Raw genomic sequence first — 17,740 nt, forward strand, 5'->3', positions numbered from 1 at the left:
CTTTGCCGTTGTCGATCCCGAAACAGCGGGTTGGGATAAAGGGCCCGAAAGCCGTAAGAAAGGATCTTTTGAGAAAGGTAGTAGTTTGGAGCGCGAGGTTCCACAAAGATTTAGAGAAATTAACGTGTTTATTTTTCCTTTTGTGGCAAACGCTTCCGTATTATGCCAGGGTCTGCTGTGCTGTGGTTAGGAATGCGGCAAAGAACCACGATAGCTGATGTAGTGTCTAGGGGTGCGATGCCCCAACTTGGTTTCCTTCGGCGATGCAGCCGCGGCACTATGGTTGTGTTAGTGTGGTTTGCAAATCCTATTGTCCTTGAGAGCACGACAGCGGATAATAAAAGTGATTACTGTTCGGAAACGGTATTTTCCCTTTAAACGCTTTAGAAATTAGCAAAAGGCTTCAAGTCGCCAAGTTGAATTTCAACAAGGGTTCTAACTTTTGTTTATTTAATTCGGGGGTTTACGCGTACGCTCGTGTCTATAATGGACGTATCTTTCTCATCTACAAAGTCATGCAATGTGATGGCGACAGTCCATACCAAAGATGAGGCAATTCCTGCACGCAATAGAGCAGCTCCTGCGCTCGTGTCTATAATGGACGTATCTTTCTCATCTACAAAGTCATGCAATGTGATGGCGACAGTCCATACCAAAGATGAGGCAATTCCTGCACGCAATAGAGCAGCTCCTGCGCTCGATGGAGCGCTAAGGATCACAGAAGAGCGTATTCAAAAATTTGGAACCACCGTATTGTCGCCACGTTATCCGCCTCAACAAAATCCATTTCAATGGTGCATATGCAAGCTTATTCGTCGATGTCTTTTAAGTGGATGTGGTATTCTTAGAGTTCTTTATTTGATGCCAAATCGGTGCGTGCTAATACAAACGGAGTGGGCGCAGCTTTTGTTTTGTTTATTGGATTTGTTAGTCGTCAATCATAAAGTGGACAAGTGCCGTTAAGAACGCGCGAGCAGGTAGTACTACGCGTTCCAAGCACTGTTCCCATCAATATCCTCAGAATACTCCGGGAGGGAGTTCTCCGGGCTCTGGAAGCAGCGGAAGGAGTCCTTTGGGAAAATGATCGTCGAAACACTTGTTGATCTCTTCTAAGACTTCGCCCCAGATGTATCCGATCACAGGTATACGTTTCTCGTATTGCTCTCACACCAGGCAGTACAAATCAACAATGTCCAGGCGAGCAGTTTTACTCGATTTAGATCTTAGCTCGCGGTGCAATTCAATTAGTCGGTTCAGGCGCACGATCACAAGTGTCTGCTGTCGATCGTACGCCGTGGGGTACTCCCTGTAAATCAGCTCTAGAGGTGTGGGAATCAAGGGTGCCATATCTAGGAATAACAGGGCCGTGTTCTTTGAGAGTAGTAAGAAGAGAGTGACTAGTGCCTACTAGGCCGAAGAAGAACTTATCATTTATATTGCGAACTGCTGGAAAGGCGTTGTGGTCTCTATTACCACGTCACTGTAGATTGTAGATGGAAAGATAGACAAGGACATGGTGCCTGTAAGCCTTAAAAAAGGAGACTGTAGCGGTAAACCCCAAAAGCCTTTGAACAGCCGAGGGTCGATAGCCACAAATATCGATCTTTAAGATATATTGTGGAGGAACTCATTATTTCTAGACCGGATGCTGTGGTGGTCGGAGATGGTATACTTTCGGCTTGATTCAATCTATGTTCTCTTTCATGGCATTGTGGTGTTCCCTTTTGCCCTCGATCTGCGGTCCATCGGATTCATTGCCGATTCGAAAGTGAACGATGCCGAGAAGACAGTAGTACTCTCTATATGAACAGTTTGCTGTTTTTGAATATGATGTTGTGCTCACACCAGTTACTTTCCACGCCCGGGGTATGTTGATGCACATACATTAGGAGATTCTAATGCGTGGCTCTTTAGTACGACCTCCCTGGACATCTTTCCAAAATTGACTAAATGCCGAGCGAGATAACCCGCTGAGACCGCTAGAGACGCGAAGACAGCAATATTTCTCAGGTCCCACGCATTTCTTAGAACTAAACTAAGCATGGCAAACAAAGTCAGTTTCCATAGCTGATTCGAGTTTCTTTATTTTGTGAAAGATGCATGTGTGTATTGGAAAGTAGATACTACATTGTTTCGGGATGCGATTGCACAGTGTCCGCAGTGTAACTTTCATCCGCTATTCAGTAGATGCCTGAAGGAAGTTCTCCGGACTCTGAGGGTTGTGGGAGTGGCTCGTCCGGGAAGAAGCCGCGGAAGCATTCCATGATGTACACCCAGGCTTCTCTCCAAACAGAGCTGGCTGCAGGGGTGTTTCGGGTAAAGTAGTGCTGCATCACTATGTTGTACCCGTCCGTGATCGAATCGATAGCAGTGTCACTTATCGTAGAATAATTTTGTCCAAGTAATTCGACCAATCTGTTCATACTCATGAGGATCAGATTTCGCTGTCGCTCGTGTGGTGTGAGTGACAACCTTTGTCCTTCGGCATGGTGGTTTTCTTCAGAAGGGCCAAGATTAGGAAATGATCGAAAGACCTTGCGTTGGATCCTGTGGGGCATTTTTGGGTGTTAGTGAAAAGTGTTGTGAAGATGTAATAACAAGGGAAAGGATGAAGAGGAGGAAGGGAAGAATGGATGAAGATCGACTATCAGGTTTTGAAGCCCACATTTGTATCCACAGAATACAAATCAAATACTCTGGTTACTGTTACATGTTCACTATCGTTCCTGAGATCGAAGAAAGCGGGAAACGAAGACCCAAGCCTTGGGCAAGGAACTCGGTGTTTTATAAGCCTTGGAACATGAATACACTTAGTGCCCTTTCTGGGTTGTAGGTAAATACCCTCACTAGGGTCGTTTTTCATTGAAAGAAGCTGTGGTGCTTCAATGGCGATGCCTCAGTTTGGATTCTGTTGCGCCTTTCTCCATGATCCGGTGGTTTTGGCCATTGTCGCTGCGGAAAATAAAAGGTGTAGTCGACGCGACTATTTTTCCCACTGAGGAACAAACACGATATCTGGTTCAGTGCCTCTACCAAGGATTGATTTCTAGTCTACGACGTTTAAAGCTTCTCTTTCATCTCTGCTAAACTTCTTCCAATCTGTAGTAACTTTTTCCCATAAAAAAAAAGGAAAAAAAATAGTAATCGCCGTTCAGATCAAACTACAGTTGGCATCCAAGAAGCAGACGTCTCTCTGTTTATTCCTCGAAAATGATTGTGTGTAGACTAGCACGGATGCCAACACGAACGCTCCTAGCCCTCAATTGGAACATGGCGCCGGGTCAGATGGTGGAAAAGGGTCATCGACTCGCGGAACCTTACGGCCGGGAAAATGGGCGGTAAAAAACAGCTTGGAAATCCTCTAAATGGCTTTGCGAAATCCATACCACCTTTCAATGTCTCTCATCTGGAGCCCATTGTCATCAGATATAGATTCAATACCATTCTAACACTTTGAGGTGGCCCCAGAGGAAGACGGACCAATTCGCGCAGTCCGGCAACACGTAAGACAGTAATAGCCTTCTTCCGCTTATGAGTCCAACCTGCAGGATTGTCTTCGTTGATGGCCATTGGGATACGCGCAAATGGAATCGTAACTTGGATTAGGATTTGTAAGAAAAGTTGTAGCCGTTTATACTTTCAAGCAACTTACAAAGAGCTGCAGGTGTCCACAAATTTTGGATGCGTTGATGCCCTCTTTTAATACTTTTACTAAGGGAAAAATAGACCCTGCTGCTGTGCTCGAAAGTGCGAGGCCTGGGGTTTATCAAATGATAGTGCGACAACTCTTTTAAGGTGCACGATCTTTTTTTCATTCAAGGATAGTATATGCATATAGTCCTATGGCAAGATCCAGATCCACTAAAAACTGTTTACGCTTGATTAAATAATGACTTTCCATGTGGGAGGCTGTCCCCGCCTTGCAGAGCAGGCGATGAAGGCGTTCAAAGCTGAGGAATCTCTTCGTTCGGAAAATGGTTGATGAATGCTTCCTCAATATCCTCAAGGAACATCTTCCAGACTTTGTTGCTCGCAGGCTCATCTTTTCCCTCCCAAGGACGCATATCATCCGACAGAACAGTAAGATCATTTTTTGCTTCCAGTGGCAACTCTGTATGCTGAGTTAGCAGTTCGCGCATTTTGACCACGCGCAAGATACTGAGTGCCTTTATCTGCGTTCGTGTTAAACTTCCAGGAACGCCGTTAGCGGTGTAATATCCGCTCGCAACCGTTGGTACAACTGCTTCGTTCGAGTCCTTGGAGTCTTTGGAGTCGACTGATCGGATGTCACCATCATCTGCGTCGGTAATCTCTTGAGAACTGGTAGAACCGTTCGTGTCAGACATGTTTTGAACAATGAGTAGTGGTTTAGTATGATGGCGGTGAAGCTGGTTAGGAAGAGGTCGATGGGTGCTTAGTTAGAACAGCGGTACGTACTTATATCCCAAAGAACTCCATCAGAAATTGTGGTAGCGGCCGCAATTCCGTTGTCGACCCTGCTTTCGAGGGTGGAAATAGAAGGTTGCGAGCCACAGCAAAAGATTGCTCTGTGTGCTGTTGTACGTGAGGTGGCGTCAGAGCAGATGTTTGTGCCTTAGTTGCATTTACTCAAATAACAGCGCGCTTCACTGAGGATTCTAGAGACGCGCCAAATGTCGCCTGAATTTTCTTTCTGGTTTCCGTACACTCACTTATTTATTGTGGTGAACGAAGCCTTTCGTAAGTGTTTCTGATCGCGGTTGCACTGAAATAAAGTGGTTCAGAATCGAAGCGAAATAAATGAATCTTGGTTTCCAGTTTCAGGATGTCCGCGACGCCGAAGGTTAATTAGCGTTTCAATTAAGGCACCTTGACTATATTACGATATGATATTGTGCTCTACAGCAGTTTTTCTCGCCTTTATGGTGAACTTCAAATTCGAGCCCTTATTTAATTCACGTATATAGCATGCAAGCGTGCCTTTCTTGTTAAATGAATCTTTAAATCAGGCGAATAGTATTTAAACAAGCGCTCGCTCATTCGCGCTCTTGGAAGTGCTTGCAGTAGCATCTTAGACATTAGGGCGTGGAAGTTGTCGCCGCGGCTGTGGACGGGGAGCTTGCGACAACTGCGGTAGCTGAGGGAGAGGCTCACGAGGGAAGTACTTGTGAAAAACACTATCAATATCCTCTAGTGCGAATTTCCAGATGTCGTCCAAGGCATGGGTATTTTTCATGTTGTGGTGGTTAACATGGATGGATAGGCATCGAATCTCCTCGCAAGCATCGCGGGGCAGCCAAGGATATTCTGCAAATAGAAATTCCATTCTAGTCGCGCGCAGGAAAACGAGAGACTGTTGTTGCTCCGGTGTCATAACTCCTAAAACGCCGCTGTCAGGGCTGGGGATGTTAGTTTGACGCTTGACTCGTTGATTGCGCATATTACGCGTGGCCTTTTGGACTAGGGATTGAGAGCGATGCATCTTGCTGTGCTGTGTTTGTATTAGAGTGAGAAGGTTGTAGGGTCATGGTAAAGATGATTGGTTGCTTAGCGGAGGCGAAGACAATATTTATACTCTAAAACATACCTGGTCAAAGCCGCGCTAATTTATCGATATGTGGAAAAAGCCGTTAAGCAACAAAGCAGTATGAGGTAAAGGAAGATCCACATCGTTATTAGTCCCTACATCGACTGTATACCCGGTGTGGTGGTGCGAATATCTACAAGATACGCGAAGAAAGAGATGAGCCCTGCTTCCGATGCAGGAGCCACAGGCACACATAACTTGGATGGTGAATAACTTGCAATCGACTCCCTTCTCTCTTGAATGATGATGGAGCTCAGAAGTTTAATTCACCATGAAGCGCCAGAATGCAAAAGTTGCATTTTCTCTGTCTAGAATAGCATTCGCAAGGATAGACACTTGATCCGAGACAGGAACATTGTGAGTATTCATTTAATCTGTGCTACTTGAAGTGGCATCTAGAAGTGTAACTCCCGTTAATGGAGGTTATGGGCCGTAGGAAAAGCGGAGACGAAGGAATGAAGGAAGAAGGATGGTAGGGTTGTGCCTCGTGAGAATATTGATATCAATTTGTACCGCGCCGAGAGATGCAAAAGGACATCTGAGGAAGGCGCTCAGAAAGTCTTTCGAAGAAACGAACGCAGCGATTTCATTCCGTTTAGAGCAAGAGGCAATACCGCGCACTTTCATTTGGTAGGGTGGGGTAGGGTGGGTAGTGTGAAATGAAGACCTCTTAAAATATCGTGCGTGTGTAAATGAAGCCTCAGAGCCACCTCAGCACAGCCATTCAAGGAATGAGCTGCTGATGAACTGTATCATTATAGATGGTACTTCCGCCATTGACAAGTCCTTCGAAAAGCGATGCCATACTACTTTCTCATTCATTCAATTCGTTTATGTGTTTATGTGTGCATGCGTATGAAGCAAGATTTTTTTATTCAAAGGAAGATATTACGCCGAATTTCGATAGCCGCCCATTAAAGCGAGGAATACATGTACATATTTTTGAAGAGAAGAAATAGCATGGTTTTTGGACGTTTACAGAAGCTCTGGAAGCGGCTCGTGAGGAAAGTGGGTGCGAAAGCATTTGTTGATGCACAACAAAGCATCTAGCCAAGCGGAGTCCGCAGCGGGTGTATCCTGTGCGTAGTTCATTGAGACAAACTCATGTAGATCATTGATGACCTGCTTGGCAGCGCTACCCAGTCCAGGACGCTGCTTATGCAACTGGATCAGCCTGCCCATGCGCAAGGCGATAAGTTTTTGGTGTTGATCGTACCTGATGCTCATGTTCCAGTCGCGAATGATGCTTGGAAAGACCGGTTCAGTGTCCTCAAGAATTAACTTTTTGGATGGCATCTTTTTATGCTGTGGGCGGTCTGATGTAACTTTGATATTGCGAACAATGGGTCAGAAGGAATTAGAGGATGGTGGACGATGTTGGAGTATCATGGAAGATCGTGGGAGTCTCGAAAGGCATTGTTCATTTATATTGCAGCTGCAAAGATCTCCCTCTCTGTTAACGATGTTGTGAAAAGCCTTTCAATATGCAATTCGTTCAGTAGATGTCGACATGGCCATCCAAGGCTTCTCTAAAGATAAGCGAGGCTACATCGGATGCGTAAAAAAGCGAATGCAAACAAAGGACTTTATTTTACCGAAGACGATAACATGGCTATTAAAGACCCACTGCTCAGTACCCTCAGCCTTAGAGTTCTGGAAGTGATCCAACAGACAGATGTCTCCGAGATACTTACTGATGGCCGCCAGTATAGTACTCCAGTCAGTACTCGCCGGATAGGTGCTTAGTATGTGGTGCAATTCCGCATATCCACGCAAATCCCTAAGTTCTTTCGGGAGCTCTAGGTATGGTATCTCGAGATTTTATGATCGCATTCATGCGTTTAATAACCAACTTTCGCCGCTGCTAGTGTGGAATGAGTTCTTAGATGATTGCAGTGTAGCAATGGCCTTCAATTGGGTCAGCTCAAGGAAGACGAGTTTGAAGCTTCATCCGATTTTCGTATAGTGGCCCGGATGCAAGTAAACGGTATCCAAGGAACAGTAGAATGAAATACATCTAGGCGTCTAAAGATGCGTATAATATACGGTATTCAGGAGGTTGTAGACTGAAATCAACAAGTCTCTTCTCTACGAAATTGTTTAAAAGCAACCCTCTTTATTCGAGGCGAGGAGGGAGTGTGTATTTTTAGAGGTTGTTACTGTCTGATGTAGATCAATGTGAGGACAATAGTCGCTAAGAATGCACGAGCAGGCGTTGTTTTGCGTATCCGGCGCTGGTCTCATGCATCGCTCAATATGCCCCAGGAGGAAGTTCACCAGGTTCCGAGAGCATTGGAAGGAGTTCATTGGGGAAGTAGTCCTCAAAATACTTGCTGAGGATCCCCAACGCCTCTCCCCAGATGTAGCTGATACATGGTGTATGTTTCTTGCGATGGTTCACCACGACTTCATACACTCCAAAAATATCCACGACGGCACCATCGTTCAACTCATCCTCTTGCCGGTCGAGCAATTTGATTAGCACGTTTAGGCGGATGATGGCAAGTGTCACCTGGCGATTGTATGCTGTCGGGCGAACCCTGTAAATTGGTGCGAGAGGCGCGAGGGCTTCAGGTCTCATTTTAGGATGGGTATGTATTTTGGATGGTTGAGGTGGTGAAAGACAAAGAAATTTGGCGTTTGTCCACTTCTGAAATCCCTCATTTATAATTTTAAATTGTAAACTGCAGAATGGGGGTGTGGCATTGGCCATTACACAGTTGAGTATAATATTTGAAGACTTTAAACTTTGAGAGACAATCCACAGGTCAGCGCAACGGAGGGGATGCGTTCTTCATGTCTTCACATTAAAAGTGTAAATCCACAATGGTCAATTTTAAGGTCGGTGTGGAAAGTGAATATGCTGTTTTAACTGGAAGAACCACGACTGTTTCACTGGTGCAAAGATACCCAGCGCATGTCCATTCAGCTGTGAACGAAGACATGCGTCTGATTATTATTTTTTTGGAACATAACGGAGAAATAGGGTGCATTAAAGAATGCACTGCGAGGTGCAGATTCGGCAAATTTTATTATTAATGGCAAGGCGGCAAACATGAAAGCTGTCGTGTTCTTTGTTTTGTTAATCATCGAGCTGCGGCATCTCTTCGCCTGAGAAAAAATCCACGAAGACCTCTTCGATCTCGATCAGGAACTGGTGCCAAATACCGCTAGTTGCTGGGGTATCGTCGATCTGTTGCAGCACTATATCTGAAGTCAGGCACTCAATAAATTTCTGGACATCTTGAGGAAACTCCGGATGTAGAAGAAGCAATTCAGCCATTCTTGGGGCGCGCAAGGATACAAGCCTTTTCTTCTGTGCGTCGGTCAAATTCACTTGAGTGTCGCCGTAGGTGAAGGCAGCATGCCCTTCGGAATCCATGGAGTAATCCGACTCACTCGACTTGGCTAGGTTGTCCTCAAATTCGTCGGCAGAGTCATTAATGGTTCCGTTGGTAGAGTTATTGATGGAGTTAATGGTGGATTCATTGGTAGAGTAGCTGGCAGAATCACTGGCGATGTCGCTGGCGGAGTCACTGGCGATGTCGCTGGCGGAGTCACTGGCGATGTCGCTGGCGGAGTCACTGGCGATGTCGCTGGCGGAGTCACCGGCATAGTCATAGGTACCAGTGAAAAGCATTCCCATGGTTGTTACAAAAATGCGGGATTGGCGAGAAGATATGGAAAGAAAGCGAGGTGGATGTCTTGCATCTGTGGTAAAGGGATCATTTATATTTCCGAGGTTGTAGATACTGCTGAATGCCATTGCCACAGTTGAAGAGAGGGGGGATCAAAGTCATAGAAAAGTAGGAAGGTGTCCCAGTAGCTATCACGAAGCCATCTGGCACCTCGACAGCGCATCTTACGCATTTCTCTATCTTTATTAAAAGAAGTAGAGCCATGGTTCCCCGTTTCTCCACAGCGCATATAGCTGGTACACAAGCCAACCATATTGGAAAATTGATTGCTCAATGTCCGTCCAGTCTGTCAAAGGCTTGGAAGCACTTCCTGAGGAAAGTGGGGTTTGACGCACTCGTTGTCATGGGCAAGGGCATCCTTCCAGATAAAGTGATCCACTGTAGTGCCTCTTTCACGGTGCACGGTGACCAACTCATGCGGTCCTTGAGCTTCGGCATTAGTCAGCATAGAATCCTGATCGAGTAACTGAGCTAATCGGTTTATACGTAGTATAGCAAGTCTCTGCTGTAGTTGCTCTGGCGCTGTTTCTATTGAACGTTGGGATGGCATGCGAACGAAATTTGAGGTGTGGAAGTGGTAGTGAGCTAAGAGAAGGTGTTGTGGGGATCATGCCTTTATAGTGGTTAAACCTCTTTGGTATTACCGTGATTGCGCATTATTAGTCCAGAAATAGAGAGATGACTCAAGGGACGAAAGCCGTCGAAAAGAAGCCATTAGGGCGCCACTACAACGAGTTTGAGTATGTATAGTCTAATAGACCTTGGTAAGGCGGGCGTTGTTGCTGTTCCTTTGAGCCAAAGGTATGCAATCCCAGCTCGAATAGTTTTTGGTGGAGGAACCACACCTACTCTTTTAATGCATAAATGCCTTTATGCCGATTCTATGAATATTTTCCTGTGGTATCGACTGTTTTCCTGCGGCATTAAACGTTTTGTAGTGACATAAGATGTATTCCTGCGGCATCGTGTACTAATTCCATGCTACTTTGTAAGTGTCCAGAAAATACTGCCAGCTGCAGCTGCTGCATACCAGTTGGTCGTGAATGAACGGAATTCAAATGACCCTAGAAGGCGACGCGTTTTGTTTCAGCTAGGAACGTGTAACGGTTGGTGATTCAGGTTGTACGAAGCAATGCGAATACGAATCTCTTTATTTCATGCGAGGGTATTTGTGTGGATAGGTTAGAAAGTTGTGCAGTATTTGTCTCTATTGATATCGCACTAGCTCAGTAATCACAATCGAAACAAGCGGCTAGATATTTAGTACTTTGTGTCTCCAGCACTGCTCTCATCATCTATTTTAATACACTCCTGAGGGGAGCGGTCCATTCAGATGAATCCTCGGCAGTGGTTTGTTTGGGAAGTTGTTCTCAAAGCACATAGTAACGAGCGCGGTAGCATCCCTCCAAATGGGGTTTGTTGCAGGCGTACGCGTCTCATAGTTGGTGGCCACCGTTTCGCGCGCTTCCAAGATTTCATACCAGTCATGCTGTGTCTCCTTCTGCTTATATTTGAATACTTCAAGAAGTCCGTTCATGCGCACGATGGTAAGGTATCGCATTCATTCCTCCGGTGTGTGAAGAATTTCGTAATCGAAATCATCCTCAACGGGGATGAGCTCGAGTACTTTGGGTGCAGGGGTCAGATATTGCATTTTAGGGTTTCTAATTGGGACAGCTTTTATGTGTGTACTGTAAAAGTGTGGCTGCTCTCGTGACCAAACCTTGGCACGGTTGCTCTCTCTATCGGTTCCCATTCGCCCATTTCCTTTATGCTTTCTCTTCTGAAGGTTATTCCCTACCGACGCGTCTCCTACGCGCTCGTTTAGAAATCATGACTATTCCTAGGAACCTAACGTCTCTTTATCGATAATTAAGTACCAACGCTGGTACTCAATACTTTATAGCGAGCTAGATATCTTACATGCCTTGAAGAGATCTAGACACATCCTTTTTTATCTTTATTTTTCTATATAAGCTGGAGTGTGTCCTCCAAGAGTAGTTCCTCAGTCCTCCCACCCGAATAAACATTCTTCATAAACACACTCACCTGCTTCCTCTGCCTCCCGCACACTCCAGCCCCTATGACCCGTAAGTCTTGTCAACTTACTCTTGATCTTGATTCATGACTATTGACTTACCTTGATCCAGATCCTGATCCTGACGACCCTTTTATTCCGACCGCGTCATAATGGCGTAACCCGTTATTCCAGTCGTCGTTCGAGGCAGTTCTGCGAAAGAAGGCATGGGATCAGTCGGCCATATCCCAGGGCAGCGCTCGCGTTCACTCTCTCTGACGGTGTGTACAGCTCAGTGACGACTGGGGGAGCGATCTGCTCATCCCGCTCTGGAGGATCCTGGTCAAGGATCGCTGAATCCAGGACCTCATGAAGCGTGGATCGCATAATCGATTTGAAATCATCGCATTGGATAAGGGTTGCAAGGGCGTTAGGGGTAGAGGAAGGCGAAGAGGACATACGTGATAGTCTACTGCTTTAGGTGCGAATGAGTGTTCCGCGCGAACGAAAAGAAGATGCAGGTCCAGTAGGACTCCGACCGAGATCAAAAGTTCATTTTAGTTTATTTTATGGAGGTTTCGAGCAATCTATAATAAAAGAAGATTACACATATGGAGTCCTCTGGATAATTTCATGGAAGCGCGCGTCCAAAGTCATCATTTCCTAGTATAAGAGCATGTTGCCCCCATTTGTTTATTCGTTGATTTGTATCTTTCTCCATTCCCTACCTTTCTCTTCCTCATCCTTCTGTCCATAATCCTGTTCCTCGCTTCCGCCGTCGTGACCTTTAGAAGCCTTGTTGAATTATCAGCGAGCTTCAGCTCATCAGCGTGGGAGGTACATTGAATCGCAGTTTTTCTGTTCATTGATTGTTCGCGAGCAAGGAATGCATCAAGGTGCGCGTTGTCTGCTCTCTCTCTTTCTCTCTCTTTCTTGCTCGTGGTCATTCTGCAATCGTTCCGCCACAGCAACACGCAATTCTGCTTTATACTCATTATCAAGTTGTTTCCATGATCTCATGGATGACTGCACTTCATATTGCTAGCTCTTGTCCCTCCTTCCCTATGTACCTATTTTTTGTATTGGCTAAATCAGTCCGGTTAGCCCAATGTGCGCAACACGCCTGGATTGCCCCGCCTCTCCATCGCGATCCTCGGTCACTGCTTTATTTACCTCACTTGGTCGTCTTTCCACCATTGCCTTTTTCGCCCACTCCGTCTCGAGTCTTGACATACACAGCCTCTTCTTAATTATTCCATCATCCGTCCTGTCCTCTGTTCATTCTGTCTTCCGTTCTTCTGATCGTCTGGTCTTCAGGTCCTTCTGGTCTTCAGGTCCTTCTGCGCTTCGTTCTTCTGGCGCCCTGATCATCCTTTCCTCCGTTCTGCTCCTCTGGTCCTTCGTTCATCCGCTCGTACACTCAATTTGCACTATAAACACATTGCTATTCGAGATCCAATGTATGCTCATGGGCTATTTGAATGTGGCCAGTGCAGTAAAAGTAACGGCGGTATCCAAACGGGCAAGAAACGCTGTCATGAATATGACCGGTGCCTCGACGGCTGATCTGAGCGAGCTTCCGTCTGCTGTCAGGGATAGGCTCGATATCTGCGCACTGTCGGACAGCACCATTCGCATCTTCCAGCGATACATAGCATTGAATGCAAGCGGTACCAATATCGCCACGGAAGGCGTTATGCGACTAATCGAGCACGACATCACCACGATCACTCTCCACTCTTGCTACAACATCGACATCAGAGCTCTTCTCGAAGCGCTGCGTGACTTTGAGTCCAGCAATCCACATGTGGACATATTGCTATACACTAAGCGCACTCAGATCGCCATGTGGATGGTTCACAGGCAAGGCATATCGCCATCCAGCAGCCGTGTGCACATCTATCAGGAGATAGCGCCAGGCAGACAGTACGATCTCGTGGCCAGCAAGATGTATGAACAGGGGATACCTCGTCCTTGCCATGTGTGCGCTAGCCCTACCAAATATAGATTCCGTTCCGGGCAACTTTCAGCAAGACTGGGCTGGTGTGATGAATACTGCCTCCCTACATGCAAGAACTGTGATGTAACGCACTGTAGATTTGCTACGCATGCCCATGTGTGTTGATCCGACTGTGTTAAGCGGTATCAGTGCTCACGATGTGGTGCCTGCGCTACGGCTGGGCACAATTTCTCTACATATTCCGGCGTCAAAGTGGCATGCTGCCAGGTATGCGATGTGCCTATGTGTTTCCAGTGCCTTTGTTTGGTGGAGGGGTGCGCGTGGTGTGGAATGGGGATGTGCGTAAACTGCACGCCGCAACATACTGCCGCCATCTGCGAGGCAGTAGTGGGTTTACGTCGACGAGACCAGTACATACTATTTTACCCGCCTTCACGCCAACTGCGACCAGTGTGAACGCACATCATACCTGCTCACTCTTTACTTTCATGACAGCTCCCGCGAGCTGGTTTTTCTCCAGCGCATCTTTTCTTCAAATAAATACCTCTTCGCACTGTTGCTCCTATGACACGTAACTCTTATCAGATTGGTATTGTCTTGCTCGTGTTTAAGCTTCTTCCTGGCCGTGGTTCTGGCAGCACTCCGCTTCGATCTGCATACAATAGTGCAGCCGTATGCCCTTCGAGGCGTCCGGGCCCCAACATTGCATCGTGGTAAGACGACAGCTGGGCGGAGGACAAGTCCTATGCCTCGGTTGACCTACTTCGGAGACAATACCCGCGGCAACTATCCTAGTGATCTGCGTATGCCCTGTGGTATATTGACCAGAGAACTTTATCAAAGCAGAATAAACCAATTCAGGGCCAATGGCTCCAACCAGCCGTCATATGTACTCTATAACAGATAATGTGACAAATATGTCAGATGGCCCCCTTCTTCAAGAATGTGGCATCAATGCGATGCAAAAAAGAGGCATCGAACTCCACTCAGTGCGATGCAAAAAAGAGGCGTCCAACTCTATTCATTGCGATGCAAAAGAAGGTGTCCGTTGCCATTACACAGTGAGCTTAAGAGTGTGTAATGTAGCCCATGCAACTTCAAGTTGACCTACAAGTAAGAATATTGCGGGGGGTCGCTTTATGGGAGATGACAATCATTATCAATTTCTTCATCTCGACCTTTTTTCTTGTTAAGCGGCCATGCCTTTCATCTGTTCTCTTTTTCCTTACGCACTTCGACTTGTTCTCTCTACTTCTTTCTCTCTCTTCCACTCAACGCCGAGTCAACATTGTGAGACCCCTCACTTTGGCACAAACACAGCAGTGATCTTGTCCACAAACATAAGCACAGCAGTGATCTTGCCCACAAACTATACCCTAGAAATTTCTCAACATTGTGAGCCCTCTCACTTTGACACAAATACAGCAGTGACCTTGTCCTCTGATACAATACTCGCCTTCCAAGTCGGATGTGATATACGATCCTAGAGAGTTGATCCTGAGACCGGCCACAGCTGTAGGATTTGTTGACAGGCTCACAATATTGATGCTATAATGAGGCTCAAGATACGGTCGGGAATCCAAATATGCATCTGAGGTAAATAAGTGGTCAGTTGAGTCTGGAATGGACCCGATTAGTTCTTGATGGAGAGTAAGGAATTCGCTTCTGGGTTGACTCTTGGGAGATCACAAAAAAAATTGCTTCTCAATGATCGATATTTGCAACAACATTCGTCGCTTGAGCAGAACACAGGGTACGAATGGAAGACTTTGCGGCAGGCAGGCAAGGCGCGATATGTACCAATTGTGCCATGTGCAGAGCGTCTAACTGGGCAAGTCATGTGCGCATGAGCTGATTCCTAGTATTCGCCCGGGTTAAAGGCCATCAAAATATAATCAGAGTCGTTCTTTATGGGTGAGTTGACCGGTCAACTCATTTTAACCCTTAATAATGTTCACTCAAATGACGCCCTGGGGAGAAGTATAGTTCAGGATGCTTGTACAGTTCCATGAGTTTGTGAACAGACGAGTCTGGAGTGGAGCCAGGGCGCCCAGCATGCATCGAAAAATCTGGCCATCGACATCACAAACAACCTGCATATTGATGGAATATTTACCTCAAATAAATAAAAACATATGAGCATTGAAATCCCTTGTAATCATGAGCCTGCATAGCATCAATACAGCACCTTTTCTTCCGGTCAAGGAAATGGTCGCCGTGAAGGGTTGGCTTCTCAGAAAGAGGAATGGTAGTCCCATCAATGGATCCAATACAATCAGGAAACCTCCTTGCGCATTACATAGCCTAGTTCCTCCTTGCGCTCTTCGTCCGGCCATCTTATCCACTGTGGTGTAAGTGATACCAATGCTGTGATCACTCGGCTTGTGTACAATGAACCAATTCCCTGCCCTATGCCGAAGTCCTTTGCCAGTTCGTTCACTCTGGTTCTGCTTCCATAATTCCAAAACGATGGAGGGCGATAGCAAGTTGCCATCCAGGATGCATTTGCTGGTGGTTTGAGTTGTTGAGGAATACAGGATGATCCTCTATCAGTGCTATAGCTGCTGCCAGCCCCTGTCGGATTGTCCTGAACCGAGCTCGAAACTGATCGTCCCGAAGGTTGGGGAACATGGTGGAGTAGAAGCAATCATCGCGCAGCAGATATTCCCCTCTACCAAGATCTCGCGAATCCAAAATCAAGTGAAGTAGAGTAATAATATCTTCCTCCAATGTCCTGTCCCCATTTATAATAGCGTAAGCCAACCATATCTCCAGGTCCTTGATGTGTTCTTGGCATTCGAAATCCGAGGCATGACAGTAGAATGGTTTACCTTGGATTGATGGATTGATGACGGACCGTTTGACCTGAATTCCAAAAGCGGAAAACGTGCAATTCTGAACGGCACGTTTCGTTTGCCCTGAATTTCTAAATGTGGGACGTACGCAACCTCCATACGTGTAGCTTATGAGAATCAAAACGAGGCAAACGAGCCATCCAAACGGGCAAATTTGAATGGTACGTCCCGTTTTCGCTACATTTTCCTTTCAAGGCAGTCCAGACACCTTCCATATTGGGGAAACGGGGCCACTCCAAGGCCCGTTTCCGGCTACAGGACCTTGCTTTTACAGAAACTTGGATGTTATTTTTCTGATATACCCCGTTTCTCTTGCAGCCATGGTACGACTTAAGTACGAGAAGGAATGGCAAGTTCACTCGCAAGCGGGACTTTTCATAGCCTCCACTATCCCCAGTCGTCGATATGATCTAAGGTAGAGAACTATATAGCCCTCTCAAACGGCGTTGATCCTGGCTCTCTTGCGTTCCATCACCACTATTATATAGCGAACAACTTACTAGCCGAGCTGGCGCTCTCTTTCAAGCGCTGATATATTGACTGGCCCCTTACGTACAATGTCGAGAGACGTGATGTGACCATGTAGTTGGAGGGAGCAAACGCCATATGGTCTTCCTTTGCCCACCGAAACGCGTCGCATGGACATCATACCTGTCAACCTTCACTAGACAGCCTGCTTGTACCGACGAGGACCTCTGTTCAATACTTGAGCTGTCTCTGCCACGCACCACCATCCAGCAAGAGTTCCGCCGCTTCATTAACCTGCCTCAGTTGGTGGCATGCGGGGCCAGAGCCGTGTGGGATATGCATTATGCTTTTGTGTTGAATGATAGCCCTATCAACAGTGCTGGTGTGGCGCGACCTATGCGCACCAACGCGCTTCGGATAGTAGCACAGCACCAACTCCGCTAAAAAAAAAAATCCTCATACACCTGACATAGACTCCATATACATGGCTTTTCAGTATTATTCACCGCCTAGACCACAATAAAGTTCCTGGCTCAAAAAAAAAAAAAAGTTGGAGGGATTCAGCGGGCGGCAGTGCAGAGCATTCTTGCGGATGTCGGGCTCCAGCTTCTTGAAGCTTTTGCGTATGGTTTTTGAGCATGCCGCCTTTAAGAATAACAGCTATAGGAAGCAAGAAGAGGTTGCAGTCCAACTGGCCATCACACTCGACCGGCTTAGCACTATGGCAATGGTATGGGATTGACGCGGCTAGGAGAATCCTGGAATAGAAGCGAGGGATCCTGCCACAATTCCGTAGGAACGATTTCTGGCCTGGCCCACTCCAGCGCAACGGCGCGCACATTCAGCCAAGATGGCACAAAGGAACTTCGAGGGCTGTGTTGACTTTGTGGATAGAGCGACGGTCCCTCTAGAACAACGTCCGGCGCACTTTGGCGATTTTTTCTTTGGTCACAATGGCCAACACTCAAATGGTGTGCGACGATGACCGTAAATTTCTCTAATTCTTCCTCGGATACTCAGGTAAGTAGTATTCGCCAACAGGCTTAGATGCATTGACAACAGTGATACGACTAACGATAGTCATTATGTCTCAATTGAAGGTCGGTGTCATGACCACCATGTATTCTGCAAGCTCGGCCTTTGGAATCGTTCAGATGAGTATTTCATTCCTGGGAA

At 46.4% G+C, this 17,740-nt stretch overlaps 6 protein-coding genes across 6 annotated transcripts; 1 reads left to right on the plus strand and 5 right to left on the minus strand.

Moving 5' to 3' along the window:
- Window positions 1–3,944: 3,944 nt before the first annotated feature.
- Window positions 3,945–4,346, minus strand: BC939DRAFT_476092 (uncharacterized protein; the record flags this gene model as incomplete). Its single annotated transcript, XM_051558560.1, has 1 exon — window positions 3,945–4,346. The coding sequence occupies one exon, from the start codon at window positions 4,344–4,346 to the stop codon at window positions 3,945–3,947; it is 402 nt and encodes a 133-aa protein (XP_051413365.1).
- A 704-nt stretch (window positions 4,347–5,050) lies between these two features.
- Window positions 5,051–5,461, minus strand: BC939DRAFT_492044 (uncharacterized protein; the record flags this gene model as incomplete). Its single annotated transcript, XM_051559515.1, has 1 exon — window positions 5,051–5,461. The coding sequence occupies one exon, from the start codon at window positions 5,459–5,461 to the stop codon at window positions 5,051–5,053; it is 411 nt and encodes a 136-aa protein (XP_051413366.1).
- Window positions 5,462–6,541: 1,080 nt separating this feature from the next.
- On the minus strand, window positions 6,542–8,189 carry BC939DRAFT_527935 (uncharacterized protein; the record flags this gene model as incomplete). The annotated part of the gene is made up of 3 exons (XM_051561441.1): window positions 7,844–8,189; window positions 7,162–7,365; window positions 6,542–6,882 (listed from the first exon to the last, which is right to left on the minus strand). The coding sequence occupies exons 1-3, from the start codon at window positions 8,145–8,147 to the stop codon at window positions 6,542–6,544; spliced, it is 849 nt and encodes a 282-aa protein (XP_051413367.1). The 5' UTR covers window positions 8,148–8,189.
- Window positions 8,190–8,577: 388 nt separating this feature from the next.
- Window positions 8,578–9,442, minus strand: BC939DRAFT_121997 (uncharacterized protein). Its single transcript, XM_051550000.1, has one exon. It carries the CDS (start codon window positions 9,330–9,332, stop codon window positions 8,649–8,651), a length of 684 nt encoding a protein of 227 aa, XP_051413368.1. The 5' UTR covers window positions 9,333–9,442; the 3' UTR covers window positions 8,578–8,648.
- A 2,947-nt stretch (window positions 9,443–12,389) lies between these two features.
- On the plus strand, window positions 12,390–14,358 carry BC939DRAFT_476096 (uncharacterized protein; the record flags this gene model as incomplete). Its single annotated transcript, XM_051558561.1, has 3 exons — window positions 12,390–13,364; window positions 13,827–13,954; window positions 14,328–14,358. 3 exons carry the CDS (start codon window positions 12,390–12,392, stop codon window positions 14,356–14,358), a joined length of 1,134 nt encoding a protein of 377 aa, XP_051413369.1.
- A 1,046-nt stretch (window positions 14,359–15,404) lies between these two features.
- Window positions 15,405–16,091, minus strand: BC939DRAFT_447931 (uncharacterized protein). Its single transcript, XM_051555165.1, has 2 exons — window positions 16,073–16,091; window positions 15,405–15,975 (listed from the first exon to the last, which is right to left on the minus strand). The coding sequence occupies exon 2, from the start codon at window positions 15,733–15,735 to the stop codon at window positions 15,517–15,519; it is 219 nt and encodes a 72-aa protein (XP_051413370.1). The 5' UTR covers window positions 15,736–15,975; window positions 16,073–16,091; the 3' UTR covers window positions 15,405–15,516.
- Window positions 16,092–17,740: the final 1,649 nt, after the last annotated feature.

This window comes from Gamsiella multidivaricata (assembly GCF_025024155.1).
Source record: "Gamsiella multidivaricata strain RSA 2152 chromosome Unknown BC939scaffold_24, whole genome shotgun sequence".
NCBI classification, from domain to species: domain Eukaryota; kingdom Fungi; phylum Mortierellomycota; class Mortierellomycetes; order Mortierellales; family Mortierellaceae; genus Gamsiella; species Gamsiella multidivaricata.

What these genes read in the sequence shown, in the direction of transcription:
- BC939DRAFT_121997 (XM_051550000.1), bottom strand. Translation starts at nt 9,332, where the DNA reads ATGGCATTCAGCAGTATCTACAACCTCGGAAATATAAATGATCCCTTT.
- BC939DRAFT_447931 (XM_051555165.1), bottom strand. Translation starts at nt 15,735, where the DNA reads ATGGCAACTTGCTATCGCCCTCCATCGTTTTGGAATTATGGAAGCAGA.